Genomic DNA, 24,915 nt, shown 5'->3' with positions numbered 1-24,915 from the left:
GAATTCATCAACCCTTAATATACAGAAGAATAAATATGACATAAAATTATTCTTAAATTGGATAAAAAATGTTACCAAATGCGAACATGAAAATTTGTACACATCCCTTGATTGAGCTTTGTAGGTCCTCTAGTGCCTAGGGCGCCCCCCCCCCCCTTAAAATTTTTTTTAGGGCCGCCATTGCCGGAGTGGCTCTAACCCAACCTAATGCACCCTACTAATTAAGATAACATTTCACGCATATGATTATCCCAATTTTGATCGGGGGTCTCCTCGTGCTCAATAATTATTTAGTATCTATTTAATATTGAGTTTAAAATAGTTAAATTAATTTTTTGAATAAGGCAACAAGCATGTGAATTATCCAATTCTAACATGAGAATGTAATAACAATAAATAACAAGAGTCTAGTATAAGAACAACAATAAGTTAGATTTTTACGAGTATTCGATCCGATCGAATTTTAATAGGATGAATTTGGATATTATATAATTGGATTTGAGACGAGTTTAGGTTTAAAAAATAATATCCGTGGTAGGTTTTGATCGGATTTGAGTTTTATATGTTGGGTATCCGTTACCCGAACCCATTTATATAAATACTTAATTAAATATAAAATATATATTTTTATAATAATATTTATAAATTTTTATATATTTTATTTTATATAAAATATAATTTAAATATTTTATAAAATTATTAATTAAAATAATTTTTTATACAAAATATTAATTAAATATATAAAATTAAATAGGTTCGTATTTTTTTTGAGTAATAATAATCGGATTTGGAATGGGTTCAGGTAGTTGATAATAAATTTTAATCGGATTTGGGACGGGTTTGAGTTTTGATAATATTAATAGGATTCGAGTTCGGGTATGATGATTTTCTCAAGTACCCTACCCGTTGCCATCCCTAGTCTAGTAATTTGAATGAGTATAACCTAAATTCCTTAACGAGGATTCATTGGAGGGTAAGTCTGGTACCAGCAGCCACTATAATTCCAATTCTAATAGCATATATTTAAGTTGTTGCAGTTAAACAGCTCGTAATTAAATATTGAGTTAGGTCTATTGGTTCACCTCATAGTGTGTACCTGTCGGCTAGTCCCTTCCACCAGTGATATGCTTTTTGCTTTAACTGGTTGGGTCATGCCTCTAGTGCCGTTACTTTGAAGAAATTAGAGTGCTCAAAGCAAGTCAACGCTCTGAATACATTAACATGGGATAACATCATAAGATTTCAGTCTTATTGTGTTGACCTTCGAGGTCGGAGTAATGATTAACAAAGAAGGTCAGAGGCATTTATATTTCATAGTCATAGGTAAAATTTTTGGATTTATAAAAGACAAACAATTACGAAAACATTTGTCAATGATGTTTTCATTAATCAATGGTTGTTTTATTATTTTAATATTCTTATAATTAAAAATTATTAAATTTAATTTTATATTATTTTTTAATATTCTCTAACTAGTATATTTAAAAAAGTAATTTCCTCAATAGTAATTTCAACATCAATGTCAAATAGATCCTCAATATTCTACATATATAGTCTATATTTTATATTATTTTTCATCACATATTATATTTTACACGATAATTAAATTTTTTTTTGATAATTTTATTTTTTTAAAACATATTAATAATTAACTAAATCATATTTTATCTCACCTAATTACTTCTTATATGAAAATTTATTGTATTTAATATATATTAAAGATAAAATTGAAAAAAATAGTATTATTGATTTTCAAAATATGATAAATAATTTTAAATAAAAAAATATAAATAAGACAGACAAAAATAAACTAAAGTAATAAAATTAAAAGTATTCACTCTAATGATTTTTTGATTAAGAGCCCTCAAATAATTAATAAAATAAACTCAAATACGGCAGATAAAATAGACAGAGCAGTAAAACTAAGGAGGTCACTCTAATGATTATTTTGATTAAGAGCTAGTGAGTAATTAATAATTTTCATCCATTTAATTATAAATTAATAAAATGAAATTTAATTAAATCTGATTTTATTACTTTATATTTATGAAAAAATAAATTATTATGTATTTTATATGATTTATGATAGAAAAAATTTATTATCTCCGTCCCATTATAATAGATGATTTAGAAAAAAAAAATATATTTCATTTTTTTTTGTTATTTTAGAAAATCAATAAAGTATTAATTATTTTTAAACTTTATATTATTATTTTCAATGCATTTATCTTTTCATAATATCTTTTCATAATATCTTTCTGCATTCGAATAATACTATTAGCATATTATTTATTTGAAAAATAATTTAACTAGTTACCGTTTAGAAAAGTGCAGGCATATCAGATGCTGAGCGTATCAATTGTGAGTTTTCAAATTTTTATCTTTTATCTAATAAATATTGTAGCTAAAATATTTATTTTTTCGTAATACCTTTTTACATTTGAATAATACTATTAGCATACTGTTTATTTGAAAAATATTTTAACTAGGTAACAATCTGAACATATTAATTTTATACTTTTTTATTTTTATTAAACTGTTACAGAAACTTAATTATGTTAAACATAATTTTATTAAAATCTCATATAAATTAAATAGTAAAATAGACGATAATTATATTGATTGTTAAGAAATTAAATATAAAATTTAAAAAATAAAATAAAATAAAATAAAAATAAATAGGCGATTAAAATTTGTTATTATTATTGAATTAGTTGGCCTCTTTCCCGCTGTACCGTAATAAATATTTATAGCTACACATAATGACCTTGGAAGTCTTGGAACGCTTTCCACGTCTTAACAGTTTTGGATACTTACTATCCATCACTTTTACTTATTTTTAATTTCTCCTGCAATTGAAAACTTCCCCGCAAATGATTCTTCAACTTCTCATTATTTAATAATTTTCTGTAATTTTCAATTAAATATTACATTCTAATAAATAATCATAAAAAATAGCTAGTGAGTAATTAATTAAATCTCATAATTAATTAAATCTCATAATTAAATTAAATCAAAAAAATTATTTTTTTGAGTAAATAGATACTTTAATTAATTATTAATATTTTTATAAAAAATATTATTTAATTATTTTTTAATTTTCATATAAAAATCTTAAAAAAATAATAAAAGAGGACAGAAAAAGCATCGCTATAACACTGTTAGTTGACTCGATAAATCGTGAAAAAAGCTCAAACGGCACAATACAAAAGATGTTGCAAATAAAAAAAGAATCAAATTTGCTTTAGTCAAACAGAATCTGTAATTGGCGTATGGGAGGACCCACAAATCTAATTTTGCCTCGCTTACTCGTGATTATCAAAAGAGCATTGAGTAAATTGTGGGGTCATCATCTTACAAAATTTTCTATCATATCTTCGTATCCTATTTTTATTTAATACTTATTTTTTTAAATGAATTAGTTTATTAAAATATTATGTATATGTGATAAGTCATGGCCGACCAACTTAATTAACTGTATGGATTGTATCAGATCTTATCATCCATATTAAGGTTGCAAGCGGATCATGGACTATCCATGGCCAGAGGTACATAAAGATGAAAACATGTCCTGAATTCATCTTCCTTTTTAAAAAGACAGAGGTTTTCATCTAGTAATGGCATCTCCTTTTGCAAAAATAAGTCTCGATTTGGGGCATCTTTTTTTACCTTGTTTCTAGTACAGGAGCCAAGGATCTTTCTCCCTTTTACCAAACAGGTAATCAGATCAAGAAAATTTTGACGTACCAAAACCCACATCTTTTCATATACTACAGAATATAGATGATTTTGAAGGGGACAATAAAAGATATGCTATAGTAATGAATATTAATAATTTACTACTAGAATATCAAATGTTGATGCATAGATTAGGCACAACTAATGAATCCCCTTCTATTATCAAATTTCTAAGATTAACTAACACTAAGGTCGTAGTTTGATGGACAGTGTTGACACTTTTTGCGCATTCATTGGTTAAGATAATCAAATCATGCTTGAAAATATAACAATGTGTAAGAAGAAAAGAATTGATACTCTTTAATCTATTGATTAAGCGACGTTCAATGGCAATGAGGTCATTGATTTGATAATCTCATTTATGTGGGTGAATTTTGTTTAACTACTTAAACTGTTGGGTTTGATTTGAGAGAAGTGGTGGGGAAATGAAAAGAAATGCCCGAATCTGGCAGCCCCACTCACTTTCAAGTAGTATGTTATTTTAATAGTTGTATCGTATCTATTTCAGTTCATTATACCTAATAAGGAAGCATGCATTGCTTATAGAGAAATTGGCGCCCTTTTGCATGTCCACTCACTCCCCACTCCTTAAAGCTGACGATTCAAATCTAGATGAAAAGTGTGACACCTCACTAATTAACATGCATCCTCTAATGACATTGGGCTAATACGTGTTTCTGGGCTCACGTTAGGACTTAATGGATTCTGATGCGGGCCGTTTCATGCTTCACTCGACAGTCGAAACGGCGTCGTTTTTTTTTTTATTTTATTTTTTAAACTGTTGGATGTTGCAGACCAAGCATCAGAAGAGGAATAAGCCTGTACAGGAAAGGAGAAGATTGCGCACTCAGACAAAATGGAGTGCGCCGGTAAAGGACGCGGAACTCGTTGCATTGGCCCGCCAACGAGACGCTGTGGACGTTGTGGCGCTGTTTCTTATTGCTCCGTCTCTCACCAGGTAACCCCAATTTCATCGAGTTTCCTTCTTTATTTGATTGATCCTATAACCGGATTCTGTTGAAGTTACTTGACAAATGGCACTTATTGATCATTGGAGCCTTGTTTGAGCGATTGAATTGTATTCCCCTGGCGCTAGATTTCTCATTGGAGTGACCATAAAGAAGAGTGTGAAAGGCTAGAGCAACACATGAAGCGCGCTGATGACTTGAATGATTTTCCTTTCACTTTTACTGCAGAAGCTACACTTCTGGTAATTACTAATGGCGTTTGCTTTTTGACACTTGTTGATACCATTTAGATTTTCTTATTTGATTGATGCTTTTTTTTTTTTTTTTTTTTGGGGGGGGGTTGGTGTTGTTGACAGGGGTTTGAAAAGCGGGAGAGTAGATGTTCGTTTTTGAGCAAAAGAGGCATTCATCGACAGGGGATGTGGGTATGTGAATGCCGTTGTGGGGCATCACTTACTTCCTTTGATTGTTTAAGGTTTATTCTTTATCTCCTTTTGCTGTATCGCTGCTTGTTCATGTTCACTAATGTGGGTCAGGATGACTCTTCCTTTTCCTATCATTTTTTTTATGTTACAAGGAAAGGGGAGTGTTTAATAAGTAAATTTTGGAGTGGAGCTAGTTTAACAAGGAATCGAGATGTTAATAAAAGGGACAACCATTTATGCTATATTCTTACCTCTGTTGTGGGTAGAAAAATTCTTTATATTTTTCGATTTAGCTGCAAAACCTGTGCATTGTAAAGTTGATAATTTGTTAGTAATGGTGAAAAGAAAACCTCTTTCTGGGCATTTCTAGTTATTCCCTGTGTTTGCTGGTGCAAAAGGTTAAGCAATGAAGTGGATATTAAATAACTTCATCAATGAAGATAATAGATACTAGATACTTTATTCATTATTAATAAAACTTTTTGCAATTTATTTGAGCTCATTTTAAACCATATCCATGCCCATGCATTTTGCTTGGTTGACAGGTCCAGGGATGAAGGTTGGAATCTCTCCAGTGATTTATGCCCATGTCGTGGTATTAATTATGTTTCCAGATTTTTTTTTTTTTTGTTGGCTGTTCAACTTATCATATATTATGCAGGGCCTCCATCTCCAATTGCAAAGCATTTAAAAAGCTGGGCGGATTACTATGAGTGGAGATGCATCCCATTACATTCGCCTGTTGCTTTACTTCTTCATTGGGTAAGAATTTGGGTTATATCAGTAACTAGTTGAAAGTAGGGATTTGTATGATTATTCCATGTTCTACTGGTACATTTGTGTAGTGGATTTCTAAATTTCCTGATGGACCTTTTAGAAGTGACTTGAGAGACTTGAGATATTAATTTAACTTCCATGATTTGTGAGTTTAAATTGTTTATGTAGATTTGGCTAAAACGTGAATGCACATTCATTCAAATAATCCCAACAGGATCTTTGAATCTAATTATGAACTGCAACCTTAACTAACTGCTAGTAATTCCATTCCATCATGAGCGCATAAATGATGAACTGATTGTAGGTTTTTCTGTATCAGCCACTCATGATTTACCATGCCACTCAAGTTGCTTCTGTAAGAAGCTTGACTGTTGAAAACTGTAATGAACTGTGCATACACTATCTTGGTAAGTTTTGCAATATAGAAGTTTGGTGAGTCTTTTGAACTTTTAGCTTGGTGTTGCATTTTGTACTATTTGTACTATTGAATTCGAACGATCTCATGCTCTTCATTTGATTCTATTTGGAATTTTTATCAAAATAATCTTCATACTTGTCCTTTTTCTTAAGGAAATTATAGTGATGCTATTTTGTAACTGTGGCTAATAGGAGTGACTTTGTTCTACTGGAACAAATAAAGTTAGGCTGGAGAGTTTTGACTTTTGGCCCTAGGACAAGAATTTAACAAAATTGCTGTTGATTAAATATTCTATGGCAGGTGATGAATATATACTTTACTGATTTATCATGAATTGTTTACTATGTATTTTTGGGTTCCTTATCACATAGGTTCAAATAGAGTTTCCTTGGATTTTCCCAAATATCCCAACAGCCCAGCCTCCAGAATAGCAATATAATATCAAGCAATGTATTTTCTTCCATGTCCAATGGAATTATGAAATATTAATGCCACCATCTGAATTTTTATTCAGCTTTACAGCAAAATCTCTGCGAGTTTCAAAACATGGTAATGTTATTTTTTAGTAATACACATCAGACAAGGGTATTTAATTTTTATTAAGACATTGAACTTATAAAAGATTCAAAAAACTCATGCAGTCTTATGATTTCCATTTGAAAGAGGCTTCTCACAATTTTTTTCAACTTTTTATTTTAAGACATTACTTTTTTTGAAAAAAATCATTTTAGAGCTCTTGGATATAGGGCTATAGGTTCTAGGTTCTCTCTTCTCTTATGTCTTCTATTGTCATTATAAACATGGAGTATTACATTTGTGTGCCTTTTGAATATGCTTAGTTAAATGTCCATGTTTAATGTAGCTTATGTGTAGGTTTCTGATTTTAATATATCAATTCAATTTTTAAAGGGCCTGAAAAAGAGCTTTTACAACTTGCTGCCTTCTGGGAGTTGCAAGCACTTTTCCCTGGCATGAAGGTTCATATACAATTCATTGGACCTGCAATTCCAGAACATAGGTCAGTGATGCACTTGAAGATAAAATTTTTGAACACTGTATTTTGGTCATTGTTGACATTGTTAAACATTAGCATTGTGGGTTTGGCTCCCTTCCACTTCGTGTCCTCTTCTCTCAAGAATGTAACAGCCCTTTCTGGATAGTATACGAAGTTTAATTCAAGGATTTTCTTTCTTCTTTCATTTTTGTTTTATCTATTGGAGCTTATCCTCTTTCTATTCTTTTCCATGAATAGGGATGGTCAGAAAATTGATCTTTGCAGTTATGCTCATTGTTTGGATACAGATTGCATCTGTAGGTCCTTAAGTGAAAATGTGAACAGGGGGGCAGTCACTGATAAATCCTCAAATGTGACAGTACAGCTTCACAGAGGATATTACCATGACCGTTACAGAGATTTTGCAGAGGTCTTGTTTCCCCTGAACTTCTCTTCGCAAAAATATCGCTATGCATATGCATATAATCATATATACTCATGCTTCTTTCTCTAGTGTTATCTGTTCAGCGTTGTATCATCTGGGAAGCTATCGCAGGTTGGTTCTCCTTAGTGCAGTGTCTCATGACGTTTTTTGGACAGGATTCATTTCCTCACTTAATTATTGGTCCAAATGCTGGCATTGCTGCTTATCCGAGTTGGTTACCTACCATTGTAAGCATTTCTCTCTTTCTCTAGTTTCCAAGTACTTTTGTTTGAGAGAAGGCTACTAAGGGACCTGTTAATTTCTATATATATATATTTTTTTCCAATTACATGATTTATCTCCGCTGCTACTACTATTCACTTTATTCTGGTTGCTTGGATGGGCATGCCAGGAGCTGATAAATGAAATAGGTGTCCCAGCCGTATTTTCTGATTACTGTGAAGAAGCTTGTCATCTAGCAGAATGCTGCATAACCAGGGTAACTGGCCATCCTCTTGCCATTCCGGTGTGTATTCGCATTGTTTCTTCCTTTTTCAGTAGTTTCTTTAATAATTTTGTTTTAATGTGTTCAGTTTGATTAGACCTTAACTGATGTCTACGTCTATTAGATTCAAATAAATCCATTCAAGCAGCCAATGGTTGTAGAAGACAACGCCCTTCTGCTTCCCTGCTATTCAAATTGCTTTCTATTTGGGATGTAAGAAGTGGCCATCTTATATGGAGGAAGGGTGGCTTCAATTGTTGTTGTGAACTTACGGCCATGATTGTATAGTCACGTCACGACTCACGTCAGATAATTCCAGAATTTTTCACTGGCTTCTTAAAGCATGTTGATTGAATCAAGTGACTAGGAACTGAGATTATGTTTTGCAATTGAGACATGTTCAGTGATGGAGCAAACTGGGAGCCTGTCCTAGCAGGAGCTCATTAAGGCTTGGTAAGCATCACCAACGTTGTTTGGATGCTATGGTAATAGAGATCTACAGGTTTTGTGGCTGTAGAATCTTGATGTCCATACAATTTGAGCAAAAGATCAAGAAACTTTTGACCAGGGTAAGTTACATTATCGATAGTCCCGCTTCGTTCATGATGGTGGAAATTTCAGATTCTTCCAGTGATTTTGAGGATGTCTTGGGAAGCTGTTACCGGCTAATTGACTCAGTAGCAAGTTTATGATGATGGAGCCTATTATAATGTTTCGGGATTGAATATTTTTTTAATAAGTATTTCTTTTTTATTTATGAATTTCCAAGATAAAAGAGTAACGTGTATCAATATTTACATTTCATGAGCAGGGGTATAATATTTGATGGTACAAATACTACTATTTAATTATCATTAGTAATATTATTTTTAAAAAAATGTCATTAGTAATATTTGAATTGGTTGATTCGTTTTTAATAAAAAACTTAAAGCTCCAATTAATTCATTAGTCCCCATTTTTTCTTCCCTCTCATTTAAGCAGGGTATCGCAAAAAAATATGAAAACAAGTTAAAAAAAAAAAAATCCCACAGATTCAATTTATTAATTAATAAATATTGTGCAAAATCTAAAATCACAGTTTATTAAATATAAATTGCGTGAATGACATCGGCATTGATCAAAACTTTTTGGATGTTATAGGGGAGAGGAGGGCGGCGGCTCACAACACACAGCAACATAAACAGAATCTAGCAATTAGCAATTGTAGGTAAGTTTTAGTACGATACACTCAGAATACATGTTTTATTACACATAAACATGAAAGTGAGGAAAAAAATGCACCTACTGACACTCGTACACCAATGGTAATAATTAAGATTCGTTTGGGCGTATACCGATTTCCATAGAGAGAACACATACTTGTCTAAGTGCAAATCCGACACGTGGTTTCCTCAAACCCGTCAGCGACGGAACTCCTCATCGTCAACTACCGAAAAAGGGGTCAATTTAGGTTTGAGGCACTTCTCCTTTTCCAATCCACATGGACCCAAACCCAAATCCTCTTCATTTCTGACGCGGTTTTGTCCCTCTGCAACTCAATCTATCCCTTCCAAAGAGTTGCACCAATCGAAAACCAACCCAATCCATGTCTAAATCACCTCAAACGACATTGTCTTTTTTGCTATCGGCTTTTGTGTTGTTATGCTTTCTAGGATTAGGGTTTGGTTCAATTTATGCGGAAGCTTTGAAGTTGCCTTTTAGGGTTAATGATGTGCTTCCGGTCTTGCCACATCAGATATCATGGCCTGTACTGAACAATTTTCATGGTGCTGTTGATTTGTTGCCGTATTTCGTTGGATCGGTGTCTCCCAAAAATGGCTCTATTCAGTGGAAAGGAGCTTGCTTTTACGAGAACGAGGCTCGCCTTGACTTCATCCAAGGTGATCGTGACCAACCTGACTTGGGAGGCGGCGTTCTCTATCTCAAGGTCTGCTCTCTCTTGCCTTGCTGCTTTTGTTGATAATTTTTAATTGCTATGTGAACTAGTGAAATCTTAAGCGTTAATTTGATGTTTTTTGTGTATTGTACTTCTGTTACTCCTTGTTTCGACAGCAGAGAAAAAGAGCAGAAAATGATATACTTTGGTTTTATTTTTCAAACCAATGGCACAGTGGTTGGGTTAAATATTTAACAGTTGCATTCTATTGGTATAGGGAATGGAAATCTTCTTAGTGTAAGGTGTATAGCACTTCCTATGCTGAATTCGCAATTCTTTTTCTCTCCACTTTTACAGACATCTGCAGCGCACAGCTGGACCTGTATGGATTTGTATGTTTTTGCAACACCTTATCGTGTTACGTGGGATTACTACTTTTCTGCACGAGAGCATACTCTGAAGTTTAAGTCATGGGAAGAGGCCGCAGAGCTGGAATACGTATGCTTTTGTTTCATATTTTTGTTTGAATTTTTTGTTTAACAACTTCAATGGATAAGGATGCCATTGACCATTATGCAGGTGAAGCAACATGGGGTTTCTGTATTTCTCATGCCATCAGGAATGCTTGGGACCTTGCATTCTTTAATGGATGTCTTGCCTCTGTTCTCTAACACTGCATGGGGTCAGAATGCTAACTTAGCTTTTCTGAAGAAGCACATGGGTGCCACATTTGAGAAACGTCCTCAGCCCTGGCGTGAAATCATTAATCCTGATGATGTTCATTCTGGTGATTTTCTGGCTGTGTCAAAGATTCGTGGTCGTTGGGGTGGATTTGAGACATTGGAGAAATGGGTGACTGGTGCATTTGCTGGTCATACAGCAGTTTGCTTGAAGGATGAAATGGGGAATCTTTGGGTTGGTGAATCAGGACATGAGAATGAAAAGGTATGCTTTGATCAATGTTACATTGCAGACAGAGATGAATGTGCATACGTGCACACATGCACGGATATTGTCTTAAACTCTTACATATGCTTTAGGCATATTGATGTCACATGGTCCTTTGTTTGTTCTGTAAATGACATATGATTCTGGTTTTACTTTGTTTCTTCTCATGCCCGCTTTTGTTGTGTGGTTAGAAGAATATTTATGTTTATAATTGTGGGAAATATTTTGCATATTGAAACAAAAAAAGAAAAGAAATTTGTTTGGAAAACCTGATTTAACTTCTCTATTTCATTGTGGTGGTTGTTAATGTTTTCATTAAGTCTAAACTTTTATTAACGGATAAATGCAATGGCATATGAATGCTTCATTTCCATACTAGGTTCCCCAAATTGATTTAACGTTTGATATCTTAAAAGAAGCAGTAGAAGTCAAGGATGTTGTTTTCTTTATTGATTCATCTGAAACAGCACACTAGAATCTTGCCTACTTATACGCCATGGGGGGAGTGAAGTCATTCTCTTGAATTGCTTTAAACTGCGGCCCCCCCCCCCCCCCCTAAAAAGAAAAAAAAAAAGGGTTTTCTTCCTTGTCTTCAGTGTTGTCAAGGGGAAAACAGGGAAATATGGTGCCATTTGTGCCCAGAAATGACAGATTATAAGCATAGAAACATTGTTTGATAACTTTTTTTTATTTGCTTTAAGGCATCAAAAATGAAATTGAACTATTTGGTAAGGACCAGAATGTTAGACTGAGGGGATGTCCTCCTTTCAGGTTGCCTTGTGAAGAGAGTTTTCCTTACAACATATTCTCATGTGAATTTGCAGGGTGAAGAGATTATAGCAGTCATCCCATGGGATGAGTGGTGGGATTTGTCTCTAAAGGATAGTTCTAATCCACAAATAGCTTTGCTACCTTTACATCCAGATGTGCGTGCAAGGTTCAACAACACTGCAGCATGGGAGTATGCTCGGAGCATGTCAGGCAAGCCATATGGTTATCACAACATGATATTTAGTTGGATTGACACAATAGCTGACAATTACCCACCGCCTCTTGATGCTCACTTGGTATGACTCTCCACTAAGAATTTTGTAATTCTTATATAATACAAATCATAGACGTTGTGTTATACACTACAAACATGCTGCACTATTAAAATGTTGGCACACATGGACTTGCGTGCCTCAGAATGCTTGTTCGTTTCATATGCATGGGTGCATGTCTGTGCATGCTTATCCAGCATGTGTTAAGTGTGTGCATGCTAATGAACCTTAATGCATGTGAAAAAACTGAAGATGATGGTGTGCGATACCTTCTTGTTTAGTCAAAATTTGTTAATTTCTTTTCCCCACAAAAATATAGGGGGAAAAAATCATCATTCAGCTTTTCAGACTGGATTTTCTCCACTTCTTTTATTATTTTTTTAACAGGGTAAATATGATTTCAGGTCATTTCTGTCATGTCTATGTGGACTCGGGTGCAGCCTACTTATGCTGCAAATATGTGGAATGAAGCTCTAAATAAACGGCTAGGGACTGAGGTATCTGTCTTAATTTACCTTTTTATTCTTTTTTTCCTGAAGTCAGTATTTGTTTAAGCTAATCATTAAACCTGGTGTTATGCAAAGATAAGAAGGCTCTTCTTCAGAATTTAGGGTTTGATTTTGCCACCAAAAATGTATGACATTCTTCAATCAAATGATATCAATGAAAAGTAGCCATTCTAATAATCAAAGCATAGCTATTGCCTGCAGTTCCATGTATTTCTAAGCGGGAGTCATTGTGCTCTTAACTTTGATGATTTTTAAATTCTGGAGACTATAATTTCATAAAAGTAAAACCACAAAACAAAATAGTTCTGCTGCCTACAACTTTCTATGAATGAAATGAGCTTATTTCAAATTTGTACTTGTCAAAAGGATGAGTTATATTACTGATTTTCATTTCATGATGCCCTGGGCTCTAGCTGTATTGGACAGGAAAAAGGTGATAGATTTGTCTCCAAAAACTCAATTTTGTTTTTTCATTTTCTTCTTTGGACATAATTGCAATGTGTCTACTGTTTGCAGTACTTTGTAGGCTAAATACACACATGAGATATGTTTAAGAATTGTGGACAGTTATGTCTTAAGTGTAACATGATTGGATGGATGCAGGCTTTAGAATGCTGTTGTCATTTGAAGTTTTGCTGTTATGGTCTTCAATTGAGGTTTTCCTTTCATCTTTTAGGATTTGGACCTGTATGGAATCCTGGCTGAGGTTGGAAGGCGTGGCATAGCCTTTGATGAATTGCTAACTACACCAGAACAAGATGAATGGATATACAGTGATGGGAAATCAACAACATGTGTTGCCTTCATCCTTGCAATGTATAAGGAGGCTGGAGTATTTGGTCCCATTTCTAGCTCTATTCAAGTAACTGAATTTACTGTAAGTTATAAATGATTTGCACTTTCATACTTATTTAAATTACCACAACCTTTTAAACACAAATTTATATGTTGGATGACATGTTGTCTTAACTGTTGACAGATTCGGGATGCATACATGCTTAAAATTTTTGAGAACAACCAAACGCGTCTGCCTGCCTGGTGCAAGAATAAGGATGGGCTGCTCTCATTCTGCCAAATTCTTGGCGAGTATCAGCTGGAATTGCCTGGATATAACAGCGTAGAGCCATATGCCAATATGAATGAAAACTGCCCATCCTTACCTCCCAGTTATGATAGACCCGGGCGTTGTTAATTTGAAATCAACCTATTTGTTAGTACTAAAATACTGTCTTTCCTCCAAGTTTACAATGTGTCCGTTCCTAAGCTGCCAAGATGTATTTCTAGAAAAACTAGTAAGATATGTGCTACATATTCTCTTTCCCACGTTACTGGAGATTATGCAGTGCTGTACATAAATGTTTTTCCAGTAAAGACATTGCTTACAGAATAGCTTCCTTCTTTATTCTTTTTTTTTTTTTTTCAATTATTATTTTTTATGAGGCATCCTCGGAATCATTGTCCCTCAAAGGTCCAGGTCACCAGTTGGATGTTTATGTCACGATTTAACCCACCCGAGCATCTTTTTCCAATTGTCTTTGTGCCTGTTTCGCATTGGAGGAATCTCTGAACGATTGTTTTATTTTACATTGAACCGTTTTTTAACGGATTGGACTAAACAACATTAAGTTAGTAATAAAAAAATTACTTAATTGATTAAACAATTTTAAAAAATAAATAATACTCTCTGTCTGCTCTGCCCTTCCTGTACACGTTCTCTCTCTCTCTCTCTCTCTCTCTCTCTGTAAACGTCCCCATATTAGTTCTGTTCTTATCGCTTGTGATTGAAAATTTTGACCTCATTATTAGAACAACTTTTACATATGTTAGTTGCCGCAAAGAGAGATTAAAATAACACTAAGAACATTAGTTTTCATATGTTCATAGGCTTCAATGGAATATATATTATTAATGGCTCCAGGATTTGATTTGATTTGCAAATTTAGGATTTTAACTCTATAATGATAAAATGGATCGGAGGGCTAAAGTTAGAGAACTGTTAAATCTAACTAATAATTTATAGATCGAAATAAGAATGTTGAGGAACAAAAGTTGCATCTTGTATACGTGTATCTGTCAGATTTCTCCATCCCATAGTTCCTCAAGTGTCTTGAAAGGGCCTTTATCTGAGATGTAGTCTACTCCGCTGGATCCTCTGCTCTGAGGAATCTCACTGATTTTCTTTAATTCTTCCTCACTCAATGTCCAGTTGAATATGTCAAGGTTTTCTTTCATCCTTTCACTGTGGAAACTCTTCACCAATATGCATACTCCTTGTTCATATGCCCACCTCAGGCAGATCTGTTTTTATGTACAACGCCAAACCTTTCAACTTCTCGTGTTTAATTACAATATAAATCACAATTATCACTAATCCTAAAAACATAATTATGAATGTGGTGAAGAAAGCACCTGAGCAACACTCTTTTTTTTAGCATTTGCGATCTCCTTGAGCACTTCATTCTCCATAACCCTGTTGCTACCCCAAATGGTTCCTCCTAAAGGAGCATAAGCAGTCAAAACAATTCCATTGGCCTTGCAGAACTCCATTTGCTTCTTTTGTTGCCATAGTGGGTTTATCTCTACCTTTCAAGGTCCCAACATTTTTCACTTAATTACCATAACACCAAATAATTCAGGATTAGAAACAATCCAAGGAGTCGCTAGAACAAGAAAAAAACTTACTTGATTAATTGCTGGAGGTACCTCTGCCATGGCAAGAAGGTCTGACAGCTTTTTACAGGAGAAATTGCTCACACCAATGGATTTGGTAAGGCCAAGTTTATGGCACTCTTCCATAGCTGCCCATACACCTTTAAAGTCCATTGGTAAAAAATCTTCCTTCTTTATTGGGAACTCATAGATCCCTGGTCTCGAGCTCACAGGCCAATGGATCAGATAAAGATCAAGGTACTCCAACTGAAGAGCCCTGCACAAAAACAGAAAAAAGGTTCACGTATTAATATGCAATAATGGGTATTGATCTTTTCTTAGTTTTATAGGCTTCAAGATTAATTTTTGTGTTACTTGAGACTCTTCTGAAGGGCAGGAATAACAAGATTACTGTGAGCATCGCTGCACCATAGCTTGGAGGTGATGAAGAGCTCCTCTCTGGATTTTATTAGGCCACGAGATAATGCTTCAATAATGGCTTCACCGAGTGGCTCCTCTGTTCGATATAATGTGGCTGTATCGAAGTGTCTATAACCAAGCTCGATTGCTTGGAGAATCGCTGTTTTAATTTCATCTGAACCTACTAGAGGAGAAGTTGCTGTTCCCATGCCCAGTAGTGGCAATCTAGGACCGCTAGAACCAAGAAGCACTTCTGGGATGTTAACCAATGAATTGCCATCCATCTCTGATCTGAAAAGTTTTCTTTTTCTTTTCTTAACAAGTTTACAGTATAAGAAGTTTCCAAAATATGCTGTTTGATCCTTTTTTGTGCATCATAGGATACAATATTGGAACATATACAGATTTTTTAAATGAGTGGTTGTTGCGTTGTTTAGTAAATGTGGTTTAGATGTAACGTAGGTTAATTAGTTGAGTGGTGGATGATACTAATATTTCTGAAAGGGCAACGGTTTCCGCCATGTAAGTAGTGCCATTCGTTGTTTATTCTTCTTATTATTACAAAAATTCATTCAATTAAACGGAGAAATCACCAAACAGTGGGTTTATTAAGAGTGCTAGCGGAAAAAGCTGATTATGTTATATTGAGAAATGGAAAGTTGTCCCATCAACTTGAATTAATGGAAATTAAAATTAATGTTACAATTTAAAAAAAATAAAAGTAAAAAGATATTATTAATCCTATACGGATGAAGAGATATTAATAGTTTTGTAGATTAGTGCTTGGATGAGGTCTTACGGCACTTGTGCTTGATCCAAAGAAGACTCACAAAGATACCTCCCTTAACTTTCCTGACGCCAGAAGAGGCTGCTGCTTTTGTTCTTGTTAGTCCATCACCCACTTTCTTCAAATACTTATTAGCCTTTTCATCACTTTTATTCTCTCTTTTGTTAAAATCCAATTGATCAACTGATGAAGCCATTTACAATCTTTCTTTAATTCTTTAATTTGCACCTTCAAAAATACACCTTTTTTTTTTCCTGCTGATGCTTCTTATTACTTCTATGGAAATTAAAGAGTTGTTGCTGCTTTATAAAGGGATCACTTCTGGTTCGTTCTGTTACTGTTTCAGTCATGCATGCACGTAATTCTAACAATGCAACAGTTTTTATTTTCTTCTAAAAGTGAAAAAATAAAAACTAGAATTTGTTGATGAGTGTAGATCGAGGGGAGTTAATTAAAAACTAATCAAATTTTTTCTTTTTGGCTTTTTGGTATGTTAATGAATTGATTTATTTATACAAGTTAAATTCTTTAATTATATTTTTTTTGTTGGCTGGTGCAGCAGGAAAGTTGTCTTCTGTTATGAAACAATTAAGAGCATGATTCCAGCTATGAAAATAATAATAACTCCTACCTGTTATAATCTATATATCCCATTATCATATCATTATCGATCAATTGCAGCTTCTTCAAAATGAGTATTATCAAACTTTACCTCCACCAGAAGATGCATGGTTCTTGGTTACCAGAAATTGCTTCCTCAATGGCGATACGTCACCCTCTCATCTCCCCTGGTTTTTTTTTTTGGTTATTCCTGTTACTTCCTTTTAATTTCCCCTTCCAACGATGATATAGGGCTTTTCTTTATCTTCTGGCACATAATTTCTTTACTTTCTTTATCTTCCAACGATGAGCTGGGCCTATGTGCAATGAAACTGAGTTCTTAACCGTGTTACACTGTTTCTAATATTTAATTTCTATGGCAGTCAAGATTACCATTTTCAATTTCTAGAATCAATTTGATGCTGCAAGAAATGTCAGCAATGTTAAAACAGCAATTATTATTTGTTGATTTGTTAAAAAAATAAGATAAATAAAATTAAAATGATAGATTTATAAATTATCAATTTATAATTATTTTTTATTAAAAATTTTATTAAATAATTTGTTTATATAATTTTTTATAATAAAAATCTATGCATTGTACGGAATACAAATAAAGGAAAGAATTATTATTTTTTTTTAATCTGTTACGGGGAATATATTTGAGGATTATGAGTTGGTCCCATCTGACATTCTTTATAATTATTATTATTATTATTAACACTTGATAATTAAAGAAACATTCCTTTGGATTAATTATTTTTTCCATTTTTGTTAAAAGAAAATGTATGTGGACAAATTAAAAAACACATGTCCAAGTTCTCTGCTTTTAACATATATATGGTATAAAATTAATAAAAATGTCATGGCAGGATTCATGTTCCTCCAATTTAATTATTTTTTCATAATAATGCAAAATATTTATTAGGAATTTAAACTTTTTTTTTCTTCAAAAAATAATAATTCAATTCTTAAATTAAGAAAAATATTTATTTTTCCGAACAAAAATTAATTGCCTATAATATACTAAAAAGATATCTTCAAGCAGTAAAGAGATAAATTACTTTATTTAATTATTTACTTATATTTTAAGTACTTTTATAAAATAATAGAGATGAGGGATGTGAGGAGGATGTTAGTCGTAGGATTAAAGCCGGACGATTGAAGTGGAGACGTACCACGGGAATTTTATATGATCGCAAGATTTTCAATAAGTTGAAAGGAAAATTTTACTGTACAGCTATAAGACCGGCTATGTTATATGATAGTGAGTATTGGGCACTGAAGGAGTCGTATGCGTCTAAGATAAGAGTTGCAAAGATGAGAATATTAAGGTGGATGAGTGACCATACTAGACTAGATAAAGTCCGTAATGAGAGTATTAGAAAAAAGGGAGAAGTGGTGTTAATTGAGGATAAGTTGAGAGAAGGGAGATTGAAGTAGTTTGGTCATGTGAAGCGTAGGCTCCAGTTAGACAAGTAGAGCACATTATGTTAGAGAATATAAAGAAAAAAAAGGGTAGACCTAAATTGAATTGGATAAGAGTAGTACAACATGACCTAAAAGTATTATAAATTTATGAGGATTTAATCCAAAATCGTTTAGAGTGGAGAAAGTGAATTGATATAGACGACCCTAAATTTTTGAAATAAAAGCTTAATTGAGTTGAGTTGAGTTTATTAATACAATTAAGATAAAATCAAAAAAATTTTTTCTCCGTGTCTTTACGGGTATTTTTTATTATCAATATTTAATTTAATATTAAATATTAGTTTAAATTCTTGAACTATACTTTAATTGGAGTATGAATATATTAAGGCTAAAAGGTTGTCCTCATTTTCCTATAAATATAAATATATGAATATTTGAGATAATAATAAAAGAAGAATATTCAATGAATTCTGAGATAATTGTATGTATGTATTTTTATAGCATAAAATTTTTTTTATGAAGTTATAATAATAAAAAAAAAAGAATATTCAATGAATTGAAATATTTAATAAATAACTATTAATCAATACTTATGTTAAAATTTATAAAATAATAATAAAAGAGGAAGTCAAGAAGATTCAATGAATTAAAAAATAATTAATAGATAACTATTTAAAAAGTTATTTTATTGTTGATAGTATTTTAATTACATTTAATTTTTTTTTAAATGCATTAAAATAAATTGTTTATATAATTTTTTATAATAATTGGTCCACGTCTGACATGCTTTATAATAATTATTATTATTAACACTTGATAATTAAAGAAACATTCCTTTGGATTAATTATTGTTTACATTTTTGGTAAAAGAAAATGTATGTGGACAAATTAAAAAACACATGTCCAAGTTCTCAGCTTTTAAAGTATACATGTATAAAATTAATAAAAATGCCATGGCAGGATTCCTGTTCCTCCAATTTAATTATTTTTCCATAATAATGCAAAATATTTATTGGGAATTTAAACTGATCTATCCATTCCCTTTTTTTAAAAAAAAAAAATAATAATTCAAATCTTAAATTAAGAAAAATATATATTTTTCTGAACAAAAATTAATTGCCTATGATATACTAAAAAAATATCTTCAAGCAGTGAAGAGATAAATTATTTTATTTTAGTATTTATTTATATTTTAAATAGTTTTACAAAATAATAGAGATAGAATAATTTATTTAAATAATAAAATTAATAAAAAAATAATAATTGCAAAGTGCAACTAGCCAGCTACAATTTAGGAGCATTAACAAATATTGTTAAATTTCAATTATTCTTTAGATTGAAAAGAGTGAACTCCAAAAAAAAAAAAAAAAGTAAACTCTATATGATATGAGAAAAAGAATATCTGATAAATTAAAGATGATATTGGAAAGGTCCAACTCATAGAGATGTGAAAAGTCAAAACTCAATAGGTAATCTGTCTGCGTTTTCATCTTAAAATTTCTCCCGCAAATGTCAACAAATTGATGCAAATCTGACCCTTCGCTTGCGTGTCTTGATACACCTGTCTTTCTAGATTATATTTCCTTTGTTGAAGCCGTCAGCCCGTCGTCACTCACTGCGTTTTCATGGTTTTTCTTATTTTCATTTCACCAACTTTCTTTGTTTTCTTTTTTTTTTTTTTAACACATACCCAATCACAAAAGCAGTTGAACCGTCCAACTTTGACCTCCTTTGGAAGAAATAGTGATCATTAAATCCAAATATTCTATGAATTGGGATTTTTTAATATAAAATAAATGGCCAGGAAAATGCAGCAAAACGGCTATGACGTCGTTTCGATAATCGCAATTTCATTTGCTGCGACCAAGAAGAAACATAGAAACCCCATCGATGCACTAAAAAAGGTGGAAACTTCAACGCGCTTCAATTGAATACAATAATTTTGCCTTGGCCAAACCAGATATTATACAAATGGTTAATCAATTATAAAAAAAATAATTAAATATAAACAAATATTTTAAATATAAAAATAAAATTAAATTTTATAAAACTCAATTAATTATTAATTAATAATTAATTTATCATCCCGTATATGACCGCCAAGGGTCACAATATATTTTGAAACAAACACCTACAAAATACCAAAACTCCATTCTGCGTGTCAATGTCCACGCCGGCCTACAGCTGCCTCACATCCCTTTTATATTCTGCCAACTTTCAAACATAATTTAGCCCAATCCTCCTCCTCTTCTTCTTCTTCTTCTTCTTCACCTTTGTCTGTATTCTCCATTTCTCTGTCAATTCAAACGGGAAGCATAACAACATGAGGTTGCAACTTTTTGCGATTGCAGGTTTACTGTTACTTATGTTACCACCAATCTCCGCTAGATTCTTCCCCAACGTTTCATCAATTCCACCGGGTTTTGTCCCTAACGCCACAGCCCCTGCTTGGGACTCCTTCAAGAAATTTGCTGGCTGCCGCGCCGGCGAAAATTTCGATGGCTTATCCAAGCTCAAGCAATACTTTCATTACTTCGGCTACATTCCTAATTCCCCCTCTAACTTCACCGACGATTTTGACGACGCTTTTGAGTCTGCTCTCAAAACCTATCAACAAAATTTCAATCTTAACGTCACTGGTGAGCTCGACCAGCAAACGCTTAACAAGCTTGTACAGCCAAGATGCGGCAACGCCGATATAGTTAACGGTACCACCACCATGAACTCCGGCAAGTGGACGGCGTTTAACAGCACCTCTCTCTTCCACACCGTCGGTCACTACACGTTCTTTCCCGGCAATCCACACTGGCCAGACAGCAAACGAGATCTGACTTACTCGTTTTTCCCCGGTAACGAATTGACTGAAGAGGAGAAGAGCGTCTTCGCACGCGCTTTTGACCGCTGGTCGACAGTCATACCTATGACTTTCACGCAGACCGATTCTTTCACCACCGCCGATATCACGATCGGGTTTTTTAGTGGTGACCACGGTGACGGAGAGCCGTTTGATGGGGTTTTGGGGACTTTAGCCCACGCTTTCTCCCCGCCAAGCGGGCGGCTTCATTTGGACCTCGATGAGAACTGGGTGGACTCCGGCGATGTTAGCACCTCGCCGATATTATCGGCGGTGGATCTAGAGTCAGTTGCCGTGCACGAAATTGGGCATTTGTTAGGGTTGGGACATTCCTCCATTGAAGAGGCGATCATGTACCCTAGCATTCCTTCACGAACGAGAAAGGTTGAATTGGCGCAAGACGATATCGACGGGATACAGCAGCTTTACGGTAAGAACCCGAATTATAACGGGACGTCAACCTCGTCCATTCAGGAGAGGGAGACCAGTGGGGCCGATTATGTACATTCTAGGTGGAGCCTTATCAGTTTCTTGATGTGTGTTGGATTTCTTTTGCTGCTTTTGTAATTTTTTTATTATTATTTTGAATTTGTTGGATTTATTTGTATGCAGATACTGTCACAGTATACCATATACCATTTTTACGATTTACATTATTTTTATATAATAATAATATTTTTCTAAAATTCTCTTCTTTTTTTTTAATTTTTTATGTCTATAAAATTTTAAATTATCTTTAAATGTAATTTTTATCTTCATTTATTTTAAAAGAAAAAAAAAAACTTAAATGACATAATCCTTAATACTTTATGAAAACTGAAAAATTTAACTGATTAAAGTGTTTTTTATCATATTAATTTAATATCAGTGTGTTTGATTTGAGTTTCAATCAAAATAATGGAGAGTTGAATTTTGCATAGCATAAAAATAAATATGTAATACTAATGCTCTTATATTGTAACTAAAAAAATATTAATACGTTGGGAAATTTTCAAACATTAATATTTAAGAAGAGCACACCTTGAAATAATGATAATAATAATTAAATTTCAAGTGTTATGTAATTGATCGGTGGGACGGCGATCATGCGCGTGTCCCACATCGGAAATGGGAGAAGGAATGGGCCATATATGTAACCTAAAGTCATGAAGCGAAACCTCCCAAGGGACAATCCGTGAGGCCCACGCCAAAGCGACAATACCGACGGGCCGGGTCGTTACAATTGGTATCGGGCGGACTCCTCCAAGACGAGTGGGTGCGAGGGGACTCTCCAAGACACCGTGAGCGGACGCCACGAGTTGGTGGGTTGTAACTGTGGGGACGGCGACACGTAACGCTCGCAGTGCCGCCCGTCCCACATCGGAAATGGGAGAAGGGAATCGGGCCATATATGTGGGGTCACTTAAACTGGTCAGCGCTTTTGGGAGCGAAACCTCCCAAGGGATAATCGTGAGGCCACGGCCAAAGCGACAATACTGGCACTAAATTCGTTACATGTTATTAAGGGAAAATTTCAAATGAGTGTCCATTATTGTAATGTTTGTAGGATAATGTTAAAAATGGTCTTGAAAAGGATAATAATAGGTAAGCAAAAAAGTTCATGTGGTTTTCATTTAATTGATATTAATTTTTTTTTTTTTTATAATGACAGAATTATGATTTTTAATTTTAATTATAGTCCAATTTTTTCATTAAAAAAAAAAAAAAAAAAAGCTGATTTTGGTAGAATGTCCACGACTCTTTTTCTTTCAAAAGTTATGGACTAGTGGTTGGACTCAAGCCCAGTTTTCTGCTTCTAAACCTGATGAATTGGGCCTTCGGTTATTAACTGTTTTCCATTTAGGTTGATTATCCACGTGAAAAATGATTCATTAAAAAAAAGTTTAATTTTTTTTTTTTTTTTGTTTAAGTTGAAAGAATTTTCCCCCATGCTGGATCCGCACCCGGACCCCGACCCATTTAGATTCAGTCATTCAGGTCACCAGGGAAATTCAGAATTCTGAAACACATCTACAAATTTTTTCCCCCAAAATGAAACATTGGAAGCACTCAGTAACACAAAAAATGTGCACCGGTTGGCTGGTTGCGTTCCTTAAACACGGTGGTGGAACCCAATGTGATTTGCCAGACGGTTCCACATTTCCGTCTGTTAAATGTTTAATTTAATCTTTATATTTATTGAAATGTATAATTTAGCCTATTAAAAAAATATTTAAATTAACTTAAAATTTTTAATTTAAATTAAAAATTATAGATTAAATTTGTTGATTTTTTAATTTATATTGAAAATTAAGAAATTTCTTATTTTTAGTTAAATTTTAATTTTCTTAATTTTTTCTAAAAATCATAAAATTAATTTTTATATAACTAATTTAAAATTCATAAATTTTAGTTGAATTCACTAGAATTGTGTACGTAATTATAGAGTTTTTAAAACAAAAATGAGAATTAAATTATATATGTATATGTTCATAGAAATTTATGAATGGATGGACTCTTCTATTTTCCAAGTAAAAGGACAAATCAGATTGCAGCATCAATCTATTAATGAAGTAAATATTGTTTAGATGAGTATACAAATATAATCATATTTAAAAAATAATATAAAATTATACATTGATTATAAATTTATAAAACTCACTTATTTATATATATATTTCTTTATTTATTGAAATTTTTTTTAGTGATAAAAACTAAGAACTCTCCAGATACGATGGTAATAACTCCCATAATGTTCAACAAACCTCCGGTACACCGCCAATGCGTGGCCACCCTCAGAGGCCACTCTTCCTACGTATTTTCCCTCGCCCTGCCGAGAAGCTCCTCTACAGTCGCTCTTCAAATAGCGAGATATATACGAGCAAGGGGCCGAGACCCTTCTGCGAATCCAGACTCAACTGACAACATTGTAGCTACCAGTAATGGAACCGTTAAGTCCCTAGCTATGATAGGAGATAAGCTCTTCAGCACTCACCAGGATTGCAAGATCCGCGTATTGAAAGTTAATAACAACAACAGCAAACACCAAAAGTATAATTGCATAGCCAGTACCCTCCCCACAATGAACGATCGGTTCTTGATGTACAAGTAAGAAGACACATAATCATCTTTCCAATGCCTCTCTGACTTTTCTTTGTCCAAAATAAAATAAACTCTAATTAAAATGGGATTCGAAGGACCTTTGCTCTGCAAGAAACTACAAGATTTATTTTTTTGCTGGACTATGAGAAGACAAAGATTCAACAAACCAACTTTTGATGCTATGGGCAAGAAATTATTATAATTTATTACTCTTTAATCTTTTCTCATATCACGTGATCACATGAGTATATTCTTTCATAATGATTTTTAAAGCTTTTAGCCATTTAATTTAATCAGAAGTTGGGTGGTCTGATCTAGTTAGGCTAAAAGTAATATTTCAGGTCTGTATTTTATTGTTCCATCCCTTTCTTCATATATCGAAGATGGGTCTTTAGGAGACAATACAATTAAAATCTATCACATAGTCTCTAGATCGTCTCTCAGGAAATTATACGATATAATTATGAA

General features: G+C 33.3%; 4 protein-coding genes across 5 annotated transcripts; 3 read left to right on the top strand and 1 right to left on the bottom strand.

Annotated features, from left to right (window-relative positions):
* Positions 1 to 4,527: 4,527 nt before the first annotated feature.
* Positions 4,528 to 9,084, top strand: LOC110643991 (uncharacterized). Of its 2 annotated transcripts, none has more exons than XM_021796550.2 (11): positions 4,528 to 4,696; positions 4,835 to 4,948; positions 5,063 to 5,181; positions 5,677 to 5,690; positions 5,793 to 5,893; positions 6,228 to 6,315; positions 7,236 to 7,344; positions 7,579 to 7,750; positions 7,921 to 7,992; positions 8,157 to 8,270; positions 8,374 to 9,084. In XM_021796550.2, exons 1-11 carry the CDS (start codon positions 4,595 to 4,597, stop codon positions 8,464 to 8,466), a joined length of 1,098 nt encoding a protein of 365 aa, XP_021652242.2. In that variant the 5' UTR covers positions 4,528 to 4,594; the 3' UTR covers positions 8,467 to 9,084. The 2 variants fall into 2 exon arrangements, with proteins under 2 accessions (XP_021652242.2, XP_021652241.2); XM_021796549.2 differs by having other exon boundaries at positions 5,677 to 5,726.
* A 435-nt stretch (positions 9,085 to 9,519) lies between these two features.
* On the top strand, positions 9,520 to 14,014 carry LOC110643976 (uncharacterized). The gene is made up of 7 exons (XM_021796526.2): positions 9,520 to 10,176; positions 10,483 to 10,623; positions 10,705 to 11,070; positions 11,898 to 12,140; positions 12,521 to 12,613; positions 13,302 to 13,502; positions 13,605 to 14,014. The coding sequence occupies exons 1-7, from the start codon at positions 9,835 to 9,837 to the stop codon at positions 13,815 to 13,817; spliced, it is 1,599 nt and encodes a 532-aa protein (XP_021652218.2). The 5' UTR covers positions 9,520 to 9,834; the 3' UTR covers positions 13,818 to 14,014.
* A 492-nt stretch (positions 14,015 to 14,506) lies between these two features.
* LOC110643978 (non-functional NADPH-dependent codeinone reductase 2) lies at positions 14,507 to 16,145 on the bottom strand. Its single transcript, XM_021796527.2, has 4 exons — positions 15,650 to 16,145; positions 15,308 to 15,551; positions 15,035 to 15,208; positions 14,507 to 14,923 (listed from the first exon to the last, which is right to left on the bottom strand). The coding sequence occupies exons 1-4, from the start codon at positions 15,976 to 15,978 to the stop codon at positions 14,699 to 14,701; spliced, it is 972 nt and encodes a 323-aa protein (XP_021652219.1). The 5' UTR covers positions 15,979 to 16,145; the 3' UTR covers positions 14,507 to 14,698.
* A 4,526-nt stretch (positions 16,146 to 20,671) lies between these two features.
* Positions 20,672 to 22,052, top strand: LOC110643997 (metalloendoproteinase 2-MMP). The gene has a single exon (XM_021796563.2). It carries the CDS (start codon positions 20,836 to 20,838, stop codon positions 21,931 to 21,933), a length of 1,098 nt encoding a protein of 365 aa, XP_021652255.2. The 5' UTR covers positions 20,672 to 20,835; the 3' UTR covers positions 21,934 to 22,052.
* Positions 22,053 to 24,915: the final 2,863 nt, after the last annotated feature.

Source organism: Hevea brasiliensis, chromosome 9 (genome assembly GCF_030052815.1).
Source record: "Hevea brasiliensis isolate MT/VB/25A 57/8 chromosome 9, ASM3005281v1, whole genome shotgun sequence".
Taxonomy (NCBI): Eukaryota; Viridiplantae; Streptophyta; class Magnoliopsida; order Malpighiales; family Euphorbiaceae; genus Hevea; species Hevea brasiliensis.
This window is presented reverse-complemented; position numbering and strand designations above follow the sequence as displayed.